This window comes from Atractosteus spatula, chromosome 25 (genome assembly GCF_055471065.1).
Source record: "Atractosteus spatula isolate fAtrSpa1 chromosome 25, fAtrSpa1.hap1, whole genome shotgun sequence".
Classification (NCBI taxonomy): Eukaryota; Metazoa; Chordata; class Actinopteri; order Semionotiformes; family Lepisosteidae; genus Atractosteus; species Atractosteus spatula.
In genome coordinates, this window is record NC_142730.1 from 5,043,095 (window position 1) to 5,064,358 (window position 21,264).

Consider the following 21,264-nt stretch of genomic DNA (forward strand, 5'->3'; position numbering starts at 1 on the left):
CGCAGACCTCAGTCTCTCATCCTGCTGGCTTTCCCGCCACTGAGGCGAGGCAGTCCTCTCGCGTTCCAGCAGGACGGAGTTTCCCAAATGGCTGCCTTTGGCTTTTTGCCTGGACGTCAAAGTAAAACGCCGGTGTTTGAGGGGAGCAGTGGCATTCTGAATGCCTGCCTGCTGTTGTCCTCGGTGTCTGCAGAGCCCCGAGTATCCAGCGGCGTCTTGCAGCCCTTCAGCCCTCGCGAGCAAACAGACCTGTTCTTGCAATGCACTGGGCAGTCAGTGTTGACTGACGATATTTTTCCCTTCCTGGTTGGTTTCACAAGCATTTGCATCCCAGGGCATGTGCTCTGCTCAGAACATCGCTGTAAGCACAGGAAGCAGAAAGTGTCTGGAGAGGAACATCAGCTCCCCTCTGGTGTCCCTGAGGTCCTGCAGCAGCCCAGTCCGGTTTCTCCCAGAACTGAGTGATTTCTGACTCATCAGTCTGAGAGAGAGAAACCTGAGAGTGATCCCTGATTGATCAGTCTGAGAGAGAGAGCTGGGAATGATTCCTGACTGATCAGTCTGAGAGAGAGAGAGCTGGGAGTGATTCCTGATTGATCAGTCTGAGAGAGAGAGCTGGGAGTGATTCCTGATTGATCAGTCTGAGAGAGAGAGAGCTGGGAGTGATTCCTGACTGATCAGTCTGAGAGCTGGGAATGATTCCTGACTGATCAGTCTGAGAGAGAGAGAACTGGGAGTGATTCCTGACTGATCAGTCTGAGAGAGAGAGAGAGCTGGGAGTGAATCCTGACTGATCAGTCTGAGAGAGAGAGAACTGGGAGTGATTCCTGATTGATCAGTCTGAGAGAGAGAGAGTTGGGAGTGAATCCTGACTGATCAGTCTGAGAGAGAGCTGGGAGTGATTCCTGATTGATCAGTCTGAGAGAGAGCTGGGAGTGATTCCTGATTGATCAGTCTGAGAGAGAGCTGGGAGTGATTCCTGATTGATCAGTCTGAGAGAGAGCTGGGAGTGAATCCTGACTGATCAGTCTGAGAGAGAGCTGGGAATGATTCCTGACTGATCAGTCTGAGAGAGAGAGAGCTGGGAGTGATTCCTGACTGATCAGTCTGAGAGCTGGGAATGATTCCTGACTGATCAGTCTGAGAGAGAGAGAGCTGGGAGTGATTCCTGACTGATCAGTCTGAGAGAGAGAGAGCTGGGAGTGAATCCTGACTGATCAGTCTGAGAGAGAGAACTGGGAGTGATTCCTGATTGATCAGTCTGAGAGAGAGAGCTGGGAGTGATTCCTGACTGATCAGTCTGAGAGAGAGAGAACTGGGAGTGATTCCTGATTGATCAGTCTGAGAGAGAGAGCTGAGAGTGAATCCTGATGGATCAGTCCAAGAAAGCTCAAAATGACTGGATTTCTTAAGCTATTCTATTTCTAAATTGGGCCAATAGGCTCATTGAAGGGCTGTGATGTTTTATCTTCAAACCTTCGACTACTGAGGAGTTCCAGAGATCTGGAATCCCCGAAGATGTTAAAATATCGTAATAATTGTCTGTGGTCTGACAGCTGGCCTGCTCAGTGCTGATTGCCGTCAGATTGTAGCCTGCACCAGGGGAGAGTTGTCCCGATGAGCTCAGCTTCGCCCAGCCTGTTGTGAACGCAAGGTTTCGCGTTTGTGAGCGGGTGGGCCAGGGCCTCCTGAGCTGGCTGCTGCAGACAGGCTCTGAATGCGAGTGTCCCGAGCGATATCCTCCTGGTGTGAGGCTTGTTTGTGAATTTGACAGTGGAGTACTGAGCTGGGGCAAGCTGGGGGCCGCCTGTACTGGTGTACTGCTGTGACAGTGGGGTCTGGTCCTACCCCATAAGCCAGAGCAGGCCTGTGACAATCTTTCTGGAATCGCCAAGTTGTTCAGTAACACCGAAAGACTGTGGAGTGGCCTGGACTGATTCACTGTGGGCTCTTGTTCAGTAACACCGAAAGACCGTGGAGTGGCCTGGACTGATCCACTGTGGACTCCTGTTCAGTAACACCGAAAGACCGTGGAGTGGCCTGGACTGATCCACTGTGGGCTCCTGTTCAGTAACACTGAAAGACCGTGGAGTGGCCTGGACTGATCCACTGTGGGCTCCTGTTCAGTAACACCGAAAGACCGTGGAGTGGCCTGGACTGATCCACTGTGGGCTCCTGTTCAGTAACACCGAAAGACCGTGAAGTGGCCTGGACTGATCCACTGTGGGCTCTTGTTCAGTAACACCGAAAGACCGTGGAGTGGCCTGGACTGATCCACTGTGGACTCCTGTTCAGTAACACCGAAAGACCGTGGAGTGGCCTGGACTGATCCACTGTGGACTCCTGTTCAGTAACACCGAAAGACCGTGGAGTGGCCTGGACTGATCCACTGTGGACTCCTGTTCAGTAACACCGAAAGACCGTGGAGTGGCCTGGACTGATCCACTGTGGGCTCCTGTTCAGAAACAGATTTGACAACACTGGTGTCCACTCACTCGGTGAGCTGTGTATCTTGGGGAGCAGATTCTTCACAGTCTTCAGAAGTATACCGCGTATCAAAAGGAACGTGCACGTTTGTTTGTAGAATAAGGACTGTGGATTAAACTGACTTCTTGTGACGGGCCGCTTGGTCACCTCTGGCGAAGACGGAGACCGAGGAAGTGGCAGGGAGCCAGTGAAGAGGCCCTGTCTGGGCAGGAGCAGATCTCCGTCCGCCGTGCCTGAAGGCAGCCTGCTCGTGCGGCGTGACCGATCAAGTCCGGGGATCCTCCTGTGGGCTCATCCCAACGGGACAGCAATCCGGCAGGGCCCGTGGAGTCCCGGGACAAGGGGGTGCTTGGATCTAGCAGGAGAGCATGGCCAGGCATTCCGGTGACCCCCTGCTGATGAGCTTCGCCCCTGTGTGGCTGTTTTCCTGGGAGCCTGGGGGCCTGGACTGTGGCTCGGGGAGAGTGCAGGTGTCGCCCGCAGGGGGCGCTCCTGGAGCAGGAAGAGGGACACCGATCAGCGTCACGAGGAGGTTTACACAACATAGAGAGAGAGTCTTCGCCGTCCAGTGAGAACCAGCAGCTGGGGAACTGGTTCCGCCCGTGAACCTGCAGCTGGGGAACTGCTTCCACTCGTGAACCGGCAGCTGGGGAACTGGTTCTGCCTGTGAACCGGCAGCTGGGGAACTGTTTCGGCCCGAGAACCGGCAGCTGGGGAACTGGTTCAGCCCGTGAACCGGCAGCTGGGGAACTGGTTCAGCCCGTGAACCAGCAGCTGGGGAACTGGTTCACCTGATTCCTGGGTGCGCCCCCCCAGTGTCACGCTGTCCCTGCTGTCAGTTTCCATGATGGCAGATGCACTCTCAGATAGGGGTGCACATAGTGTACACTACTTGAAAAAGGGGGTACACTCTAAAGTGACTGCTTTGGGGGGGGGGGTGTTGTAGAGTACACTACTTGATAAACGGGGTACACTAAATTACTTGAACAAAGGTATGCTTTAGATCACATCAGTTTAAAAGGGGGGTGCACTGTACTTTGCTTGAAAAATGGAGTACACTATAGAGAACGTCACTTGAAAAGGTGGTGCACGTACTTGAAAAACTGGGTATGTTGTAGAGCACATCACTTGAAAAGGGGTATGCTGTACTTTACTTGAAAAATGGGGTACACCATATATTGCTTCACTTGAAAAACTGGGTATGTTGTAGAGTACCTCACTTGAGAAAGGGGTACACTATATTACTTCACTTAAAAAAGGAGGTGTGTTGTAGAGTTGAAAAATGGGATATTCTGTAATTTGCTTGAAAAGGGGGTACAGTGTAGAGTACCTCACTTGACAAATGGGGTACTCTGTAAAGTACTTGAAAAGGGGGGTACACTAGAGTACTTCACTTGGAAAAGGGATACGCTGTACTTTGCTTGGAAAACGGGGTACGCTGTGGAGCATATCAGTTGAGAAATGGGGTACACTAGATTACTTCACTTGAAAAGGGGGTGTGTTGTAGAGAAAAGGGGGGCAGGCTGTAGACTTCTTCGCTTGGAAAACGGGGTACACCGTGGAGTGGATCGCTTGAGAAAGGGGGGTACACTGGAGAGTACGTCGTTTGAAAACGGGGTGCCCTATGCAGCCCGGGAAGGGACACACCCGTGTTTCTCCTCGGCGCTCCCTTAAACTAGACAGCGTTTCAACCGGCCGCTGACAGCGGTGAGCCAGCGGTGTCGGCGGGGAAGAACAGAGCAGATGTTACTGTCCCCTGAGGGAAAGACACCCAGCGCTCCTGTACATTCAGATAGAATGCAAACAAGAAAAGAAAAACATTGCACATTATTCTATTACAAAAAAGGAGAAAAACACCGCACATCACTCTATTGCACATGTACAGTATAACAGAACAACATGTCACATTTATAACACATCACAAGACATCTCGCACTCGAGGGGGTTGTAAGAGTCCAAACTGTGTTCATCCTTGACATTTGCACTGACAGCTCTAATGGACAGTGGAGCACAGGGCTGTTTGTATCTGTTTGACTTACATCTGGGAGCCCTAAAGCGTTTTCCAGAAGGAAGAAGTTGATATACAGAGCTGAGGATGTGGGAAGGATCTGATATGATTTTTCCTGCCTGTTTGATTGGGGATTTTTCAAAGCTTGTCTGCAGGGAGGGTGCTGTTTCACTCCCATGACTTCTAAAGCTGTCTGGACTGAACCCTGAAAGTCTTGTTTTTTTTTACTTCGTTAAAACGGTCCAGTTGCACGCGTGTTGGACCGCGAGCTCTGAGCTCTGGGGACCCGGGCTCCCGGGACCGGGCCGGTACCGACCCCGCCAGCTGGTGTCGGACTCGAGCCCCTGGAGCCGCTTGGTCCCGCTGTTTTCGAGACTCGGCACGCGGGTACGGGAGGGGGCGGTGCGTGAGAAGCCGGTTCCACGCACGACCGCGACCTAGGGGCGGCAAGACCGCCACAGAGTGGCGCCACTGCCGCACCAGATGGCGCGCGGGGGGCGGGGGGCGTTGCAAGGGTACACAGCCACGCGTGTTCTGTCGGGTGTGGGCGAGGGGCCGTGCTCCCCGTGGTCCTGCCTGCGCTTGGACCTTCCACGGCTCGGCTCTTCCCATGCAAGCCGCGTGGGCCAAGTAACTTCACAAGCGCTGTCGCCTGCATAGTTCACCCCTAGAGTACGAACACTACACAAATCGGGTTGTCCGCCTTTTCTGAAACAAGTAAAACGGAATGAAATTTCATTTTTCCTCGAAAACGCTTGTTTTTCAAATCTGCGTTTGCAGTCGGAACCGCTGCGCATCCTTCTCTCGGCTTCTCCGGCTTGTAATGCAGCGGTGCGTTCTTTGACTGCGCAGATTCCTGCCCAGCGCCGAGGTCTGATTGGGTAAGAGGACTGATTCGCACCGCCCATCGCCCTTCATCCAATCGGTGGCCAGAACTGCACAGCTCTAGCAGGGCAGGGCGTACTGTTTGTGTTTGCTCGCTGTCTGAGTGGCCTTCCTGAAAGTGGCACCGCCCACCTTTCCCTCTTTTTGCTCTCGGCCAATCAGCGTTTTTTTGAGGGGTTTCCGGTGTCATGGCGGCGCAGATGGTGCGAGAGTGACTTGTGCGGTAGGGACAGAAGCTCGGGGAGAGGCCATGTGCGACAGAAGTGCGATGCCTTTATGACGGAGCTTAGATCGCGATGTTGTCTGCTGTGTTAAAAGCGATCCCCTCCGTGACCGTAGCCCCTGCCGCTCGACAGAGGCGATATTGCCGGGTGCTGCAGGTAGGCTAATAAAATACACATTAATTACTTAAGACACAAAACCCCTTCCACAGCAGTCTGATCCGTTCCAGGTTCTGCAGTAGCTTCGTATGCCTGGCCAAGCGCCAGAAAGGCTGGCATGGATCAGACTGCTGTGCGCTGGGAATCTGACTGACAGCACTGTAAAACCTGGAGTGGATCAGACTGCTGTGCACTGGGAGTCTGACTGACAGCACTGTAAAACCTGGAGTGGATCAGGCTGCTGTGCACTGGGAGTCTGACTGACAGCTCTGTAAAACCTGGAGTGGATCAGACTGCTGTGCAATGGGAATCTGACGGACAGCTCTGTAAAACCTGGAGTGGATCAGACTGCTGTGCACTTGGAATCTGACTGACAGCTCTGTAAAACCTGGAGTGGATCAGACTGCTGTGCACTGGGAGTCTGACTGACAGCTCTGTAAAACCTGGAGTGGATCAGACTGCTGTGCACTGGGAGTCTGACTGACAGCACTGTAACACCTGGAGTGGATCAGACTGCTGTGCACTGGGAGTCTGACTGACAGCACTGTAAAACCTGGAGTGGATCAGACTGCTGTGCACTGGGAGTCTGACTGACAGCACTGCCCTAGCAGTAATGATGATATTGATGGCGGCTCTGTTTGTCGTGTGTGAAGGGGAGGAGGTTGTGAAACCCAGGCAGATGGGAGGGGTGTCTGTGGGGCTCCAGTGTGTCAGGCTGTGTTCCCATGTGTGTTCCTGGTGAGTCTAATAGTGCTCTTCTCTGTTGTGTCCACCTCTCTTTCTCTCTCTCTCCTCTGGTCTCCCTGTCCCTGTCCAGGGGCAGTTGTCCCAGTCCGTGTCGGAGAGCCTGCGTGTCTTTGACGCCCTGCTAGAGAGGCAGAGTGCCCGCCAGGCGGCGAGGGCAGCGAGGGCACGATCTCTGCGGGTCACTCTTCCTGATGGGGTGACGCTGGAGGGCAAGGCCGGGGTGACCCGACCACTGGACATCGCCCGGCAGGCCCGGTACAGCCCAGCGCCAGCCCGCCCGCTGTGGTGTCTCTCTCTACAGTGTGCAGATGCCAAACACACTCTATCACTGTATCAGAGTGTCAGTGCGCAGTGTGTTCAGAGTGTCAGTGCGCAGTGTGTTCAGAGTGTCAAGGTGCAGTGTGTGTGTTCAGTGGTCACTCTGTGGTCATTAGGGTTTTTTAGTAGTGTGTGATTACAGTGTGTGCAGTGTGTGTTCAGTGGTCACTCTGTGGTCATTAGGCTTTATTGGTAGAGTGTGTGATTACAGTGTGTGCAGTGTGTGTTCAGTGGTAACTCTGTGGTCATTAGGGTTTATTGGTAGAGTGTGTGATTACAGTGTGTGCAGTGTGTGTTCAGTGGTAACTCTGTGGTCATTAGGCTTTATTGGTAGAGTGTGTGATTACAGTGTGTGCAGTGTGTGTTCAGTGGTCACTCTGTGTTCATTAGGGTTTATTGGTAGAGTGTGTGATTACAGTGTGTGCAGTGTGTGTTCAGTGGTCACTCTGTGGTCATTAGGGTTTATTGGTAGAGTGTGTGATTACAGTGTGTGCAGTGTGTGTTCAGTGGTAACTCTGTGTTCATTAGGGTTTATTGGTAGAGTGTGTGATTACAGTGTGTGCAGTGTGTGTTCAGTGGTCACTGTGGTCATTAGGCTTTATTGGTAGAGTGTGTGATTACAGTGTGTGCAGTGTGTGTTCAGTGGTCACTCTGTGGTCATTAGGCTTTATTGGTAGAGTGTGTGATTACAGTGTGTGCAGTGTGTGTTCAGTGGTCACTCTGTGGTCATTAGGGTTTATTGGTAGAGTGTGTGATTACAGTGTGTGCAGTGTGTGTTCAGTGGTCACTCTGTGGTCATTAGGGTTTATTGGTAGAGTGTGTGATTACAGTGTGTGCAGTGTGTGTTCAGTGGTCACTCTGTGGTCATTAGTTTATTGGTAGAGTTTGTGATTATGCTGTGTTGTTACAGGTGTGAGACTGACCCTCCTATAGTGGCGCGGGTCAGTGGGCAGCTGTGGGACCTGGAGCGCCCCCTGGAGGCAGACTGTGACCTGCAGTTCCTGGGTTTCAGCAGCACAGAGGGGAAGGAGGTGCTGTCTCTCCAATGTCGATGCCATTCTGTCTGCAGTACTCTCTGTGTTCAGTCTGTCGTGTGTTCACTGTCAGTGTGCAGTGTGTCAGTGTGCAGTGTGCTCTGTATTCAGACTCTTGTTCTCTCTCAGGTGTTCTGGTGCTCCAGTGCCAGTGTGTTCAGTGTGTGCAGTGCGCTCTGTGTTCAGTGTGTTTAGTGTGTTCAGACTCTGGTTCTCTCTCAGGTGTTCTGGTGCTGCAGTACCAGTGTGTTCAGTGTGTGCAGTGTGCTCTGTGTTCAGTGTGTTTAGTGTGTTCAGACTCTGGTTCTCTCTCAGGTGTTCTGGTGCTGCAGTACCAGTGTGTTCAGTGTGTGCAGTGTGCTCTGTGTTCAGTGTGTTTAGTGTGTTCAGACTCTGGTTCTCTCTCAGGTGTTCTGGTGCTGCAGTACCAGTGTGTTCAGTGTGTGCAGTGTGCTCTGTGTTCAGTGTGTTTAGTGTGTTCAGACTCTGGTTCTCTCTCAGGTGTTCTGGTGCTGCAGTACCAGTGTGTTCAGTGTGTGCAGTGTGCTCTGTGTTCAGTGTGTTTAGTGTGTTCAGACTCTGGTTCTCTCTCAGGTGTTCTGGTGCTGCAGTACCAGTGTGTTCAGTGTGTGCAGTGTGCTCTGTGTTCAGTGTGTTTAGTGTGTTCAGACTCTGGTTCTCTCTCAGGTGTTCTGGTGCTCCAGTGCCAGTGTGTTCAGTGTGTGCAGTGTGCTCTGTGTTCAGTGTGTTTAGTGTGTTCAGACTCTGGTTCTCTCTCAGGTGTTCTGGTGCTCCAGTGCCAGTGTGTTCAGTGTGTGCAGTGTGCTCTGTGTTCAGTGTGTTTAGTGTGTTCAGACTCTGGTTCTCTCTCAGGTGTTCTGGTGCTCCAGTGCCAGTGTGTTCAGTGTGTGCAGTGTGCTCTGTGTTCAGTGTGTTTAGTGTGTTCAGACTCTGGTTCTCTCTCAGGTGTTCTGGTGCTGCAGTACCAGTGTGTTCAGTGTGTGCAGTGTGCTCTGTGTTCAGTGTGTTTAGTGTGTTCAGACTCTGGTTCTCTCTCAGGTGTTCTGGTGCTCCAGTGCCAGTGTGTGCAGTGTGTGCAGTGTGTTCAGACTCTGGTTCTCTCTCAGGTGTTCTGGTGCTCCAGTGCCAGTGTGTTCAGTGTGTGCAGTGTGTTCAGACTCTGGTTCTCTCTCAGGTGTTCTGGTGCTCCAGTGCCAGTGTGTTCAGTGTGTTTAGTGTGTTCAGACTCTGGTTCTCTCTCAGGTGTTCTGGTGCTCCAGTGCCAGTGTGTTCAGTGTGTTTAGTGTGTTCAGACTCTGGTTCTCTCTCAGGTGTTCTGGTGCTCCAGTGCCAGTGTGTTCAGTGTGTGCAGTGTGCTCTGTGTTCAGTGTGTTTAGTGTGTTCAGACTCTGGTTCTCTCTCAGGTGTTCTGGTGCTGCAGTGCCAGTGTGTTCAGTGTGTGCAGTGTGCTCTGTGTTCAGTGTGTTTAGTGTGTTCAGACTCTGGTTCTCTCTCAGGTGTTCTGGTGCTGCAGTGCCAGTGTGTTCAGTGTGTGCAGTGTGCTCTGTGTTCAGTGTGTTTAGTGTGTTCAGACTCTGGTTCTCTCTCAGGTGTTCTGGTGCTGCAGTACCAGTGTGTTCAGTGTGTGCAGTGTGCTCTGTGTTCAGTGTGTTTAGTGTGTTCAGACTCTGGTTCTCTCTCAGGTGTTCTGGTGCTCCAGTGCCAGTGTGTTCAGTGTGTGCAGTGTGCTCTGTGTTCAGTGTGTTTAGTGTGTTCAGACTCTGGTTCTCTCTCAGGTGTTCTGGTGCTCCAGTGCCAGTGTGTTCAGTGTGTGCAGTGTGCTCTGTGTTCAGTGTGTTTAGTGTGTTCAGACTCTGGTTCTCTCTCAGGTGTTCTGGTGCTGCAGTACCAGTGTGTTCAGTGTGTGCAGTGCGCTCTGTGTTCAGTGTGTTTAGTGTGTTCAGACTCTGGTTCTCTCTCAGGTGTTCTGGTGCTCCAGTGCCAGTGTGTTCAGTGTGTGCAGTGTGCTCTGTGTTCAGTGTGTTTAGTGTGTTCAGACTCTGGTTCTCTCTCAGGTGTTCTGGTGCTCCAGTGCCAGTGTGTTCAGTGTGTGCAGTGTGCTCTGTGTTCAGTGTGTTTAGTGTGTTCAGACTCTGGTTCTCTCTCAGGTGTTCTGGTGCTGCAGTACCAGTGTGTTCAGTGTGTTTAGTGTGTTCAGACTCTGGTTCTCTCTCAGGTGTTCTGGTGCTCCAGTGCCAGTGTGTTCAGTGTGTTTAGTGTGTTCAGACTCTGGTTCTCTCTCAGGTGTTCTGGTGCTCCAGTGCCAGTGTGTTCAGTGTGTGCAGTGCGCTCTGTGTTCAGTGTGTTTAGTGTGTTCAGACTCTGGTTCTCTCTCAGGTGTTCTGGTGCTCCAGTGCCAGTGTGTTCAGTGTGTGCAGTGTGTTCAGACTCTGGTTCTCTCTCAGGTGTTCTGGTGCTCCAGTGCCAGTGTGTTCAGTGTGTGCAGTGCGCTCTGTGTTCAGTGTGTTTAGTGTGTTCAGACTCTGGTTCTCTCTCAGGTGTTCTGGTGCTCCAGTGCCAGTGTGTTCAGTGTGTGCAGTGTGTTCAGACTCTGGTTCTCTCTCAGGTGTTCTGGTGCTGCAGTGCCAGTGTGTTCAGTGTGTGCAGTGTGTTCAGACTCTGGTTCTCTCTCAGGTGTTCTGGTGCTCCAGTGCCAGTGTGTTCAGTGTGTGCAGTGTGTTCAGACTCTGGTTCTCTCTCAGGTGTTCTGGTGCTCCAGTGCCAGTGTGTTCAGTGTGTGCAGTGTGTTCAGACTCTGGTTCTCTCTCAGGTGTTCTGGTGCTCCAGTGCCAGTGTGTTCAGTGTGTGCAGTGTGTTCAGACTCTGGTTCTCTCTCAGGTGTTCTGGTGCTCCAGTGCCAGTGTGTTCAGTGTGTTTAGTGTGTTCAGACTCTGGTTCTCTCTCAGGTGTTCTGGTGCTCCAGTGCCAGTGTGTTCAGTGTGTTTAGTGTGTTCAGACTCTGGTTCTCTCTCAGGTGTTCTGGTGCTCCAGTGCCAGTGTGTTCAGTGTGTGCAGTGTGTTCAGACTCTGGTTCTCTCTCAGGTGTTCTGGTGCTGCAGTGCCAGTGTGTTCAGTGTGTGCAGTGTGTTCAGACTCTGGTTCTCTCTCAGGTGTTCTGGTGCTCCAGTGCCAGTGTGTTCAGTGTGTGCAGTGTGTTCAGACTCTGGTTCTCTCTCAGGTGTTCTGGTGCTCCAGTGCCAGTGTGTTCAGTGTGTGCAGTGTGTTCAGACTCTGGTTCTCTCTCAGGTGTTCTGGTGCTCCAGTGCCAGTGTGTTCAGTGTGTGCAGTGTGTTCAGACTCTGGTTCTCTCTCAGGTGTTCTGGTGCTCCAGTGCCAGTGTGTTCAGTGTGTGCAGTGTGTTCAGACTCTGGTTCTCTCTCAGGTGTTCTGGTGCTCCAGTGCCAGTGTGTTCAGTGTGTTTAGTGTGTTCAGACTCTGGTTCTCTCTCAGGTGTTCTGGTGCTCCAGTGCCAGTGTGTTCAGTGTGTGCAGTGTGTTCAGACTCTGGTTCTCTCTCAGGTGTTCTGGTGCTGCAGTGCCAGTGTGTTCAGTGTGTGCAGTGTGTTCAGACTCTGGTTCTCTCTCAGGTGTTCTGGTGCTCCAGTGCCAGTGTGTTCAGTGTGTGCAGTGTGTTCAGACTCTGGTTCTCTCTCAGGTGTTCTGGTGCTCCAGTGCCAGTGTGTTCAGTGTGTGCAGTGTGTTCAGACTCTGGTTCTCTCTCAGGTGTTCTGGCGCTCCAGTGCCAGTGTGTTCAGTGTGTGCAGTGTGTTCAGACTCTGGTTCTCTCTCAGGTGTTCTGGCGCTCCAGTGCCAGTGTGCTGGGAGGGGTGTTGATCTCGGAGTGGGGCGGCTCTCTGTGTCGATTGGGCAGCACAGAGTCGGGCTTCTACAGTGACGTCCATCTGGACCAACGGTCAGTCACCTCCTCCTCTCTCTTGTAGAGCAGCGCAGTGGACAGTGTGCTCGTGTCCAGTCCTCTGTAGAGCAGCGCAGTGGACAGTGTGCTTGTGTCCAGTCCTCTGTAGAGCAGCGCAGTGGACAGTGTGCTCGTGTCCAGTCCTCTGTAGAGCAGCGCAGTGGACAGTGTGCTCGTGTCCAGTCCTCTGTAGAGCAGCGCAGTGGACAGTGTGCTCGTGTCCAGTCCTCTGTAGAGCAGCGCAGTGGACAGTGTGCTCGTGTCCAGTCCTCTGTAGAGCAGCGCAGTGGACAGTGTGCTCGTGTCCAGTCCTCTGTAGAGCAGCGCAGTGGACAGTGTGCTCGTGTCCTCTCTCTCTCCAGCTCTCTCTCAGGCAGTGACCTCTCCTCTATAGAGAAGGGCTGCAGACGCATTGTCTCCCAGAAGGTGCCATTTATCAGACTGGAGGTCAGCCAGGATGAGCTGAGGGAGCTGTTCAAGGTACTGGACTTCACTCCCTGTCCTTCTGTTGGAAATCTCTGGCTTCCATCCAGGGCAGATGGATTGGATTCAATAACCTCTCTGTGACCATCAGAGCTGGCTGCTTCTCCATGACGTCACCTCCAGGTGGCGCCATTGTTCTGCTTTTGATCAATAATCTTTCTTCTGGTAATTGCAGTAGAAACTTTATGAACTCCTTGATGTGCTTAAACACAGCATCATGAGTGTATTCTATAAAAAATGCCTGATGACTGAAAGAGTACCTGACTCAGTCATCTTATTGAAGACATTTGCAGTCTTATTTGTTTGGAAGGTTCTGCTGATTGATCTTAATTGATTGATTGGTTTCCTTTATTGTGGAATCGAGACTTCAGAACCACCATTCATCTCATTTGAAGAAGAGCGACATACTGGGAGAGACTTTTATTAACTACACACACATGCTGTCAGTGCTTTTACAGCCTCTGGATGGTGCCAGACCTTATGTTCTGTCCATCTCTTTTACAGCACAACAAGTTTGTGATGGAGACAATAGAGACACAGGCATCTGGGCCCACAGCTACAGTCTACAGGTCAGAGATACTGCTGTTCAGTACAAGTGGACAGGTCAGAGACACCACAGGTCAGCACAGGGGACAGGAGGCTCTGTGCTGTGTGTGTGTGTGCAGGTGTGGCAGTCTGGTGACTCTGTGCTGTGTGTGTGTGTGTGTGTGTGTGTGTGTGTGTGTGTGCGCAGGTGTGGCAGTCTGGTGACTCTGTGCTGTGTGTGTGTGTGCAGGTGTGGCAGTCTGGTGACTCTGTGCTGTGTGTGTGTGTGCAGGTGTGGCAGTCTGGTGACTCTGTGCTGTGTGTGTGTGCAAGTGTGGCAGTCTGGTGACTCTGTGCTGTGTGTGTGTGCAGGTGTGGCAGTCTGGTGACTCTGTGCTGTGTGTGTGTGCAGGTGTGGCAGTCTGGTGACTCTGTGCTGTGTGTGTGTGCAGGTGTGGCAGTCTGGTGACTCTGTGCTGTGTGTGTGTGCAGGTGTGGCAGTCTGGTGACTCTGTGCTGTGTGTGTTCAGGTGTGGCAGTCTGGTGACTCTGTGCTGTGTGTGCAGGTGTGGCAGTCTGGTGACTCTGTGCTGTGTGTGTTCAGGTGTGGCAGTCTGGTGACTCTGTGCTGTGTGTGTGCAGGTGTGGCAGTCTGGTGACTCTGTGCTGTGTGTGTACAGGTGTGGCAGTCTGGTGACTCTGTGCTGTGTGTGTACAGGTGTGGCAGTCTGGTGACTCTGTGCTCTGGTCCTCACATCACAAACACAAGCAGACTGAAGGTCCTGCAGCTCCTCCAGGTCAGTTTCACTACAACTCTGTCTCTTCCTCTTTCCCAACCTCTTTTCCTGTTTCTCTCTCAGTGCAGTGTTAATGTACTGGAGTGTCCAGTCAGTGTGTCTGTATTAACCCCTCTCTCTCTCAGTGCAGTGTTAATGTACTGGAGTGTCCAGTCAGTGTGTCTGTAGTAACCCCTCTCTCTCAGGTGTCGACAGTGGATTGGGGGGGAGCAGATGGTCAGAGGGTCCACAGGGTGTCAGGCGTATCCTTCCCAGGGGAGGAGCAGCTGAGGAAGTGGGAGAGAGACCAGGAGGAGGCCAGGAGACGAGACCATCGCCGAATTGGGAAGGTGAGGTGGGCAGTGAGGTGGAGAGCAGGGCCAGTGACTGAGAATGTCTGGTTGTGTCTGTGTATTTCTGATCGTGTGTCTTGTCTGACTGCAGGATCAGGAGCTGTTCTTCTTCCATGATGTCAGTCCAGGCAGCTGCTTCTTCCTTCCCAAGGGGGCACATATCTACAACACCCTGACTGACTTCATCAAGGTACAGCGTGGTGTACAACACCCTGACTGACTTCATCAAGGTACAGCAGTGTACAACACCCTGACTGACTTCATCAAGGTACAGCGCGGTGTACAACACCCTGACTGACTTCATCAAGGTACAGCAGTGTACAACACCCTGACTGACTTCATCAAGGTACAGCGCGGTGTACAACACCCTGACTGACTTCATCAAGGTACAGCGCGGTGTACAACACCCTGACTGACTTCATCAAGGTACAGCAGTGTACAACACCCTGACTGACTTCATCAAGGTACAGCGCGGTGTACAACACCCTGACTGACTTCATCAAGGTACAGCAGTGTACAACACCCTGACTGACTTCATCAAGGTACAGCGCGGTGTACAACACCCTGACTGACTTCATCAAGGTACAGCGCGGTGTACAACACCCTGACTGACTTCATCAAGGTACAGCGCGGTGTACAACACCCTGACTGACTTCATCAAGGTACAGTGCGGTGTACAACACCCTGACTGACTTCATCAAGGTACAGCAGTGTACAACACCCTGACTGACTTCATCAAGGTACAGCGCGGTGTACAACACCCTGACTGACTTCATCAAGGTACAGCGCGGTGTACAACACCCTGACTGACTTCATGAAGGTACAGCGCGGTGTACAACACCCTGACTGACTTCATCAAGGTACAGTGCGGTGTACAACACCCTGACTGACTTCATCAAGGTACAGCTCGGTGTACAACACCCTGACTGACTTCATCAAGGTACAGCTCGGTGTACAACACCCTGACTGACTTCATCAAGGTACAGCTCGGTGTACAACACCCTGACTGACTTCATCAAGGTACAGCATAGTGTACAACACCCTGACTGACTTCATCAAGGTACGGTGCAGTGTACAACACCCTGACTGACTTCATCAAGGTACAGCAGTGTACAACACCCTGACTGACTTCATCAAGGTACAGTGCAGTGTACAACACCCTGACTGACTTCGTCAAGGTACAGCTCGGTGTACAACACCCTGACTGACTTCATCAAGGTACAGCGCAGTGTACAGTAGTGTTGTACAGTATAATTGTTGTACTTGCCTACAGCTGCAGTTGAACCCAGGGCAGTGCTGCTGTACAACCAGTTCTCCATCTCTTTCAGAGTGAGTACTGCCGGAGGGGCTTCTCGGAGGTGGTGACTCCCACAGTGTTCAGCGCTCGCTTGTGGGAGCGTTCAGGACATTGGGAGCACTACAGCGAAAACATGTTCACATTCAAAAGCGAGAGAGACACCTTCGCACTGAAGCCCATGAACTGCCCTGCACACTGGTGAGAGAGAAGAGCGAGGCTGAGAGACATGGAAGAGAGGAACAGGGGACAGGGATAGAGAGAGGGACAGGGGACAGGGGACACAGGGAGAGGGGACAGGGGACACAGAGAGAGGGGACAGGGAGAGAGAGAGGGACAGGGGACACAGAGAGAGGGGAGAGGGAGAGGGAGAGGGGACAGGGGACACAGGACACAGGGAGAGGGACAGGGGACGCAGAGAGAGGGACAGATGACAGGGAGAAGGACAGGGACAGGGGACAGTGTAAGTCCCTGAGGAGCAGGCTCTGGAGTCAGTTCAGATGTCACTCTCTGCCTCTCAGCCTGATGTTCGACCAGCGCCCACGCTCCTGGAGGGAACTTCCTCTGCGCTGGGCTGATTTTGGGGCGCTGCACAGGAACGAGGTGTCGGGATCCCTCACCGGTCTGACCCGAGTCCGCCGTTTCGTGCAGGATGATGCCCACATCTTCTGCACCCCAGAGCAGGTATTTGGGGTTCTGAGAACACTGGGGAGCATTTCTGTGTCTTGCTGTTAATACACACTCTATCTCAGTGTGTCTGTATGAACCCCTCTCTCTCAGTGCAGTGTTAATGTACTGGAGTGTCCAGTCAGTCAGTGTGTCTGTATTAACCCCTCTCTCTCTCAGTGCAGTGTTAATGTACTGGAGTGTCCAGTCAGTGTGTCTGTATGAACCCCTCTCTCTCAGTGCAGTGTTAATGTACTGGAGTGTCCAGTCAGTCAGTGTGTCTGTAGTAACCCCTCTCTCTCAGTGCAGTGTTAATGTACTGGAGTGTCCAGTCAGTGTGTCTGTATGAACCCCTCTCTCTCAGTGCAGTGTTAATGTACTGGAGTGTCCAGTCAGTGTGTCTGTATGAACCCCTCTCTCTCAGTGCAGTGTTAATGTACTGGAGTGTCCAGTCAGTCAGTGTGTCTGTATTAACCCCTCTCTCTCAGTGCAGTGTTAATGTACTGGAGTGTCCAGTCAGTGTGTCTGTATTAACCCCTCTCTCTCAGTGCAGTGTTAATGTACTGGAGTGTCCAGTCAGTGTGTCTGTATTAACCCCTCTCTCTCAGTGCAGTGTTAATGTACTGGAGTGTCCAGTCAGTGTGTCTGTATTAACCCCTCTCTCTCAGTGCAGTGTTAATGTACTGGAGTGTCCAGTCAGTGTGTCTGTATTAACCCCTCTCTCTCAGTGCAGTGTTAATGTACTGGAGTGTCCAGTCAGTGTGTCTGTATTAACCCCTCTCTCTCAGTGCAGTGTTAATGTACTGGAGTGTCCAGTCAGTCAGTGTGTCTGTATTAACCCCTCTCTCTCTCAGTGCAGTGTTAATGTACTGGAGTGTCCAGTCAGTGTGTCTGTATGAACCCCTCTCTCTGTGCAGTGTTAATGTACTGGAGTGTCCAGTTAGTGTGTCTGTATGAACCCCTCTCTCTCAGTGCAGTGTTAATGTACTGGAGTGTCCAGTCAGTGTGTCTGTATGAACCCCTCTCTCAGTGCAGTGTTAATGTACTGGAGTGTCTGTATTAACCCCTCTCTCTCTCAGCTGGAGCGGGAGATCAGCGCGTGTCTCCAGTTCCTCCACAGTGTCTACAGTGTGTTTGGATTCTCCTACCGCCTGCTGCTGTCCACCCGGCCCTCTCCCTGCCTGGGGGACCCTGCGCTCTGGGACACTGCTGAGGGGGTGAGAGCGAGGGAGGGGGGCAGGGGGCAAGGACAGGAGGATTGAGGGGGTACTGGGCAGGAGGATTGAGGGGGTACTGGGCAGGAGGATTGAGGGGGGACAGGGACAGGGGGATTGAGGGGGTACTGGGCAGGAGGATTGAGGGGGGGCAGGGGAGCTGTGAGTGGGGTTTGAACTGGAAGCTGCAGGCCTGACTCACTCTCTCTCTCCCTGATCAATGCAGCAGCTGCAGAAGAGCCTGGAGCAGTTCGGCCATCCCTGGGAGCTCAGCCCTGGGGACGGCGCCTTCTACGGCCCCAAGGTGAGAGCACAGGCAGCACACCGGCCACTGGAACAGGCTGCCCAGCCATGCTGTCAAAGCCAATTCTCTGGTTTCTTTCAAGAAACAGCTTTGTGAAATCCTCCACTCAGGACAGGAGGCACTACTGTACACAAAGGGTGGTGGGAGTGTGGAACAGGCTGCCCAGCCATGCTGTTGAAGCCAGTTTCTTTTTTGTGCCTGGATCTGGGAGGGGTTATTTGCCAGCAGCACGACGAGCTGGATGATCCACAAGGCCAGCTGTCATTTGTGACCCTTCTGATGGTCTCAACACGTTTTATCTCTGCCCAGATCGACATTCAGATTAAAGATGCCATTGGCCGCCACCACCAGTGCGCCACCATCCAACTGGACTTCCAGCTGCCAATCAGATTCGACCTTCACTACACGGGGTGAGTAGTGCGGGTACCCCGAGCTTGGCCACCCGAGGGGTCCAGGAGCTCTTTGTTACTCTCGGGAGCAGATCTGGGCGCCATCAGGGGGGTCAGGCACTCTCCCAGGACACAGGGGTCAGGGGCCGAGCCGGGAGCAGGGTCCCTGCTGTACAGCTTCTCCATACTCACAGTGTATCTCTCCTGTCCCTCTCCTGTCCCTCTCTCCTCTGTCCCTCCCTCCTCTCTCCTGTCTGTCCCTCTCTCAGGCCTGATGGGGAGCTGGGAAGGCCAGTGATGATACACAGAGCGATTCTGGGCTCTGTGGAGAGGATGATCGCCATATTGGCAGAGAACTACGGGGGAAAATGGTATTAGTATGCAGTCTGTCTGTAAGAATGTTGGGAGCAGGGGTGTCTACCCGTTAGTGTGTCGGGGTCGAGGTCAGGGTGTTGTCTGTTATTGTGTTGGGGTGTCTGTCCGTGAGCGTGTCGGGCTGCCTGTCCGTTAGCCTGTCAGGGTTGGGGTGTTGTCTGTTATTGTGTTGGGGTGTCTGTCCATTAGCCTGTCAGGGTTGGGGTGTCTGACTGTGTCTGTCTGTCCTTCCAGGCCACTGTGGCTCTCCCCTGCGCAGGTCATGGTCATTCCTGTAGGGGGCAGCACCGAGGACTATGCACAGGAGGTAGGCATATCTGCCCTGTTCGCTCCACAGCATCACCGTCCCTAGGCTCTCCAGTGTGTTGTGCCTGGGCTGTGTGTATGACTGTGCAACACACCGCACTGCACACAGCTGCTCAGCTCTTCTGTGGCCGACCAGCGGCCCCTCCGTCACTGTCAGCCCCTCTCCCAGCTTCACCCCGCCCCACTGTGTGTTTCCACCCGCCTCTCTCTCTCTCACCCCGCCCCCTGCGTTATACCCCACCCCACTTCCTGTTTCAACTTCCTCTCTCACCCCGCCCCCTGCGTTATACCCCACCCCACTTCCTGTTTCAACTTCCTCCCTCTCTCACCCCGCCCCCTGCGTTATTCCACACCCTTATCCCGATTCACTCCGCCCCCTCTCTTATGCCCCACCCCTCCCCATGTTTTGACCCCGCCTCTCCTCTTTTTTTTAGCTCCTCCTCTCTGCTTACTTCAGGGTTCTTAAGAGTAAAAACAGCCTCTCTCTCCCTCTCTCTCCCTGTGCCAAGGTGGTGCGTCAGTTCCAGGAGGCGGGTTTCCAGGTGGAAGTGGACCTGGACCGTGGCGCCTCTCTCAGCAGGAAGATCCGCAGGGCCCAGCTGGGCCAGTACAACTTCATACTGGGTAAGGGATTCGGAGATCCGGAGTAGGCACACGTGTCCGAGCAGAGAGATGGGCAGGGTTGTGATTAGCAAGGAAGCCTCAGGGCGCAGTGCTGGGTGCCGTGCAGGGTCTGTTAGTCTGAGCTCCTGCTGTGTGAGGGTGCTGTGTTGAGTTCAATCCTTCTCTCTCTCTCTTTTCCGTCTCTCTGCCTCTCTTTCTCTCCTTCTGTCTCTCTCCCCCATCTCTCTTTCTCCTCTCTCTCTCCCCTACGTCTCTCTCTCTCTCCTCTGTCTCCCCCCTGTCTGTCTCTCTCAGTGGTGGGGGAGAAGGAGATGTCCACAGGCACAGTCAGTGTGCGGACGAGGAGTGGACAGCAGTTTGGCCAGCGGGGGCTGAAGGACACTCTGGAGCGCCTGAGGGTTCTGCGAGACAGCCGGACCGCTGGGGCTGAGGATGAGTTCTGATCCGCTCCGGTTCTGCTGTCTGCTTCACTGTCAAATAAAGCAGGCTGGTGTTTAAAGGCGCTGTGGCTGTTTCATTGCCTTCCTGTCTCAAGCTGATAAGAGCAGCTAAGAGACTCCAGTTCATCGATCTCAGAATCCCATCTCAAATTTTTCCTGAAGGATTCCAGTGAGCTGCTGACACCCGCTGCCCTTAGTGTAAAGACACGTCTCCTGCTCTAGATCTTCAATGCACCTCCTGCTGGTCCTAAAGTTGTACCCTGGTTTGACTTGGGCAATAACCTGGTAGGATACAGTGTGTGACTGTCAGTGTTACAGAGTGATTCCAGACTGTCACTGTTACAGCGTGTGACTGTCAGTGTTACAGTGTGATTCCAGACTGTCGGTGTTACAGCGTGTGACTGTCAGTGTTACAGTGTGATTCCAGACTGTCAGTGTTACAGCGTGTGACTGTCAGTGTTACAGTGTGATTCCAGACTGTCAGTGTTACAGCGTGTGACTGTCAGTGTTACAGAGTGATTCCAGACTGTCACTGTTACAGCGTGTGACTGTCAGTGTTACAGAGTGATTCCAGACTGTCACTGTTACAGCGTGTGACTGTCAGTGTTACAGCGTGTGACTGTCACTGTTACAGTGTGATTCCAGACTGTCAGTGTTACAGTGTGTGACTGTCAGTGTTACAGTGTGATTCCAGACTGTCAGTGTTACAGTGTGATTCCAGACTGTCACTGTTACAGCGTGTGACTGTCACTGTTACAGTGTGATTCCAGACTGTCACTGTTACAGTGTGATTCCAGACTGTCACTGTTACAGCGTGTGACTGTCACTGTTACAGTGTGATTCCAGACTGTCACTGTTACAGCGTGTGACTGTCAGTGTTACAGTGTGATTCCAGACTGTCACTGTTACAGTGTGATTCCAGACTGTCACTGTTACAGCGTGTGACTGTCACTGTTACAGTGTGATTCCAGACTGTCACTGTTACAGCGTGTGACTGTCAGTGTTACAGTGTGATTCCAGACTGTCACTGTTACAGTGTGATTCCAGATTGTCAGTGTTACAGCGTGTGACTGTCACTGTTACAGTGTGATTCCAGACTGTCAGTGTTACAGCGTGTGACTATTTGAACAGTGTCAAATAAAGCAGGCTGGTGTTTAAAGGCGCTGTGGCTGTTTCATTGCCTTCCTGTCTCAAGCTGATAAGAGCAGCTAAGAGACTCCAGTTCATCGATCTCAGAATCCCATCTCAAATTTTTCCTGAAGGATTCCAGTGAGCTGCTGACACCCGCTGCCCTTAGTGTAAAGACACGTCTCCTGCTCTAGATCTTCAATGCACCTCCTGCTGGTCCTAAAGTTGTACCCTGGTTTGACTTGGGCAATAACCTGGTAGGATACAGTGTGTGACTGTCAGTGTTACAGTGTGATTCCAGACTGTCACTGTTACAGCGTGTGACTGTCAGTGTTACAGTGTGATTCCAGACTGTCACTGTTACAGCGTGTGACTGTCACTGTTACAGTGTGATTCCAGACTGTCGGTGTTACAGCGTGTGACTGTCAGTGTTACAGTGTGATTCCAGACTGTCAGTGTTACAGCGTGTGACTGTCAGTGTTACAGTGTGATTCCAGACTGTCACTGTTACAGCGTGTGACTGTCAGTGTTACAGCGTGTGACTGTCAGTGTT

General features: G+C 52.6%; 1 protein-coding gene across 2 annotated transcripts; it reads left to right on the forward strand.

Moving 5' to 3' along the window:
• Positions 1–5,057: 5,057 nt before the first annotated feature.
• tars2 (threonyl-tRNA synthetase 2, mitochondrial) lies at positions 5,058–19,642 on the forward strand. 2 transcript variants are annotated; one of them, XM_088905157.1, is made up of 18 exons: positions 5,058–5,760; positions 6,584–6,762; positions 7,736–7,856; positions 11,710–11,831; positions 12,197–12,314; positions 12,822–12,886; positions 13,561–13,639; positions 13,825–13,968; positions 14,063–14,161; positions 15,300–15,466; positions 15,787–15,949; positions 17,011–17,148; positions 17,372–17,449; positions 17,759–17,859; positions 18,108–18,209; positions 18,448–18,520; positions 19,029–19,143; positions 19,438–19,642. In XM_088905157.1, exons 1-18 carry the CDS (start codon positions 5,677–5,679, stop codon positions 19,584–19,586), a joined length of 2,097 nt encoding a protein of 698 aa, XP_088761283.1. In that variant the 5' UTR covers positions 5,058–5,676; the 3' UTR covers positions 19,587–19,642. The 2 variants fall into 2 exon arrangements, with proteins under 2 accessions (XP_088761283.1, XP_088761282.1); XM_088905156.1 differs by having other exon boundaries at positions 5,059–5,760; positions 6,578–6,762.
• The last annotated feature ends 1,622 nt before the right edge of the window (positions 19,643–21,264 follow it).